At 56.0% G+C, this 4124-nt stretch overlaps 1 protein-coding gene across 1 annotated transcript; it reads right to left on the bottom strand.

Annotated features, from left to right (window-relative positions):
* LOC119282723 lies at nt 1–724 on the bottom strand. Its single transcript, XM_037562847.1, has one exon. The coding sequence runs from the start codon at nt 638–640 to the stop codon at nt 473–475; it is 168 nt and encodes a 55-aa protein (XP_037418744.1). The 5' UTR covers nt 641–724; the 3' UTR covers nt 1–472.
* Nucleotides 725–4124: the final 3400 nt, after the last annotated feature.

The raw sequence follows: 4124 nt of genomic DNA, 5'->3' as shown, positions 1-4124 counted from the left end.
TTTAATTTCTTTGTTTAGGCCTTTAGGAAACCTCTTATTACAAAAATTACAATAGAAAGTTGGGGTATACTATTGGCTTGCACTCAGCGAGTTCATTCGACTAATAACGTATTAAAAAAAATCTGCCAACCACGTTGATGGGATTAATGTTCCTAAATACTTGGATTGGAAAGAAAAGCTCAACACTAGAGCCACTGCAACAAGGGGTTACTGGTAATTTATCTAAAGAGAACAACTAGGCCAATTAGGAAAATAAACCCTGGCCATGACCACATACAAAGACATAGCCTACGTAAATCAGTAATCGTAGCATGACTCGCCGACCTAGCCTAACGACGGCGCTCGCACCCGGCAGGAGGGGAACGGACCAAGAAACGTCGCTGAATCTGATCGGAATGAGCGCGAGGGCCTAATCGGATGCCGGATCGGGGTTTGAGCGACAAGGACGGGGCGGGTGGTTGACCTGAGGGGCTCAGCGCCTGTGCGCCTGGACGAACTTGGAGGCCCTGAGGTCCTCCTCGGTGAACCCGGCGGTGAGCTTGGTGACGAGGGCGCCGGTGACGGCGAAGCCCGCCAGGAAGGGCCAGGTGCGGGCCCACTCCCGCCGGAAGAACACCGGCCACGGGTCGAACCGCGCCATCTCCGCCGCCGCTCGTCGGGGTCGATCCGGTCGACGTCGCTGCTCCGGTGGCTGCGGCGAGACCAACGGAGAGGATGAGAGAGTTTTCGGTCGTTCTGGCGAGGGTAGGGGGCTGCTGACAGACCTATTATGTCTGCTCGGGCCGGGCCGGGCCGCTCTCGGCCAGTGGCCCGCTTCTCTCGCAGAAAAATGGAGGGTTTCTGGATAACTTTTTTTCCTAAAGATGTTTTTGTCAAGCACATGTGCTTATCACTATAGGAGCAATGCCTAATTAAGCGTCTACCCTTTATAAATAAGTACCGATGCTCAATAACAACCGATTTGTTTTCATAAGCACCTTGCCTTGTACAAGGCATAATAACCACAATTAGTTTGGCATCCAGATCACGTTTTTTGCGACCGGATGCGTTCTGTGTGACCAAGTTCCCGGAGATCTGCAACACTTACTTGTCGATTGCTCTTTTCCTCAACAAGTTTAGCGAAAAAGGCTTTCGCCCCGCTTTATATATAAAGCATAGACCATCAGTGCCCAGTACAACCGCACGCACCCATCACACGATAGATCTTCGCACCCGTAGGAAGTTTTAGTCTCGTTTGTAGGTTTTGGTGCCCTCTTGTCGCTAGTTTGGGCTGTGGAGGCAACACCGCAGTGAAATAATTATCTCTGACCTCGGCCCTGTGGTGTTGGTTCCAACCTCTCGGGGGGAAGGGGTGAGGGTTGATTCCCCCAAATATGATCAAATGATTGTGGATGAGTGCCATCTACTATGATGCTTCTGCCTCGATTCAGGTGGTGTTGGTGGCCACGTCACGGTGCTTTCAACGTGGACGCGGGGTTGGGTCTCCTCGTCCGCTCTTCCCTTTCTTTAGGCCTTGTTCGGTTCCATAAAAAATGAGAGGGATTGACAGAGATTGGCAGGGATTAAATCCCATCTAGTTCAAATTTTCCCCAAATCCCCTCCATTCTACTCCAATCCACTTGAGGAGTGGCTTAACCGAACAAGGCCTTAAGGAATCAAAGACACATGGATTGCTTGAGCATCAAGTCTGTTACATTGATGACAGTCCTTTTTGTACTTATCTGTAGATATTCGAACTGCGCCATCTCCGCCGCCGCTCGTCGGGGTCGTCGATCCGATCGAGGTCGCTGCTCCGCTGGCTGCGGCGAGACCAACGGAGAGGATGAGAGAGTGCTCGTGTCGTTCTGGCGAGGGTAGGGGGCTGCTAATAGGCCTATTATGCCTGCTCGGGCCGGGCCGGGCCGCTCTCAGCCACTGGCCCGCTTCACTCGCAGAAAAATGGAGGGTTTCTGGATAACTTTTTTTCTTCTAAAGATGTTTTTCTCAAGCACAGGTGCTAATCACTATAGGAGCAGTGCCTAATTAAGCGTCTACCCTTTACAAATAAGTATCGATGCTCAACAACAACCGATTTTATTTTCCTAAGCACCTTGCATTGTACAAGGCCTAATAACCACAATTAGTTTGGCGTCTAGATCAAGTTTTTTGCGACCGGATGCGTTATGTGTGACCAAGTTCCCGGAGATCTGCAACACTTACTTGTCGATTGCTCTTTTCCTCAGCAAGTTTAGCGAAAAAGGCTTTCGCCCTACTTTATATATAAAGCATAGACCATCAGTGCCCAGTACAACCGCACGCATCCATCACAAACGCACACACACACCCAAGGCAGGATACATAGGCGCTGAGCGCAGCAACACACTCCCTAGCACTACACGAGCCGCCGGGAGCTTCATCCGTGAACACCGCGAAGAAGTGAAGCCGCATATGACGAACCGTAGGCTCCAAGGTGGCGCCTTCAGAAAGGATACGGCATCGGAGCGCCGCCATCGCCCGATCCGAGGATCAGAGTTTCCCCTGGAGCAACACGATGGGCAATGATAGCCGCGACGACGCCTTCAAGAAGGGAGCGATCTTCGCCGTCGCCAGTCCGTCCGAAGATAGAGTAGGTTTTCACCCCGACCAACACACACCGCCACCGAACGCCACACCCCGGCTACCACGCCGCCCACACGGCCGTGGTAGCCGGGCAGCACCGAGGCACGAGCTCTGCCCATGAGCACCGCGCCACCACCACCAGGTCCGCCGCCCCGGAATCCAAGACCTTGACACCAAGTCCTCCGAGCCCCACCGATACCCCAACCGCAGAGACGGGCGGAAAGGCTCCGCCTTTCGCACCCTTGGTCGGTCCCAGCGCCGAGACCCAATAGGCCGGCCACAAGCCTCTATCGATCCGTCCTGCAACACCGGGCACGAGACGAGCGCAGTCCTGCCGCCGGCCGCAAGACGGGCCGGCCCTGTTGCCGGGCGCGAGACGAGCGCAGTCCTGCTGCCGGGCGCGAGACCAGCTCGGTCCTACGGCACCGGGTGCGAGCCGGTCGATGGACAGCAGCCGGGAGAATGTCAGCCCACCGGCGAGAGAAGCGAACGGACGCCGAGGAGAGGAGTCGAAGGCGATACAGGCAGCCTACAGACGAGCCGACGCCAGAACAATCTGGCCGCCGCCGCAATCAACTTGCCACCACCACAGCAGCCGCCGGGCATGCAGCCGCGCAGCCACCGCCACAGCGCCGCCACCCCGACCAACCGTGGGGGCCTCGGTCAGGGCCGCCGCCCGCACCCCGCGCCGCCGAGAGGCCAGATCTGGGAGAGCCATCACGGCCGCCGTCTCCAACCTCCGGCCCGCGCCACCACCACCAACTGTCGCGGTGCCACCACTACCTGTCGCGGCCACGACAGAGGTGGCCACCGGCAGCCCACGCCGCCATGAGCCAGATCTGGGCGCGCTGGAGTCGTCGCCGTCTCGGGCACACGCGCGCCACCCGCCTAGCCGCCCGCTGCAGGGGGAGGTAGGGACGTCAGGGCGCCGCTCCAGCCCGCCGCACCGCCATGGAGACCGGCTACAGCGCCACGACCCGGCCCGAGGCGCCAGCCCGCGCCAGCACCGCCCCGAGCGGGAAGACAAAGGGGCCCCGCCATCGCTGCCCCAGCCCGCCGCCCGTCGCGGGGAGGCTAGAGGGGATCGTCAGCAAGTTTCACATGAGGTGCTATCTTGCTGTCGATCCACGACATCGTTACTAGGCTCAGCGTTGCGCTTCTTCGTTTAGTGGGTAGATTCGTGCTCCGGTGCCTCCAACATCCATCGCCAGGCCCTCTCCTCCATCATTTATGTTCACGACATGGTTGAAAGCACAAGTGCTCCCTAGGTGGTTTTGGTAATTGATGTCAACATATCTCTTGTTGGACTAACACTTTTATCTAGTATGTTTCAGATAAGTTCAACAATGGAGTGGCATGGACTAAAAGATGTGGGAACTCCTTCAAGATGCTAAGGACAAAGGATTGGCTCAAGCTTCAAGCTCAAGACTCTTCATTTTACATTTTAGTGATCCAAGATCACATTGAGTCTATAGGAAAAGCCAATACTATCAAGAAGGGATGAGGTGTTGCTTAATGAGTTTCTT

The sequence above is a fragment of the Triticum dicoccoides genome, chromosome 3B (assembly GCF_002162155.2).
Source record: "Triticum dicoccoides isolate Atlit2015 ecotype Zavitan chromosome 3B, WEW_v2.0, whole genome shotgun sequence".
Classification (NCBI taxonomy): Eukaryota; Viridiplantae; Streptophyta; class Magnoliopsida; order Poales; family Poaceae; genus Triticum; species Triticum dicoccoides.
The sequence above is the reverse complement of the archived record's forward strand: the minus strand, read 5'-3'. Positions and strand labels throughout refer to the sequence as shown.

What these genes read in the sequence shown, in the direction of transcription:
- LOC119282723 (XM_037562847.1), bottom strand. Translation starts at nt 640, where the DNA reads ATGGCGCGGTTCGACCCGTGGCCGGTGTTCTTCCGGCGGGAGTGGGCC.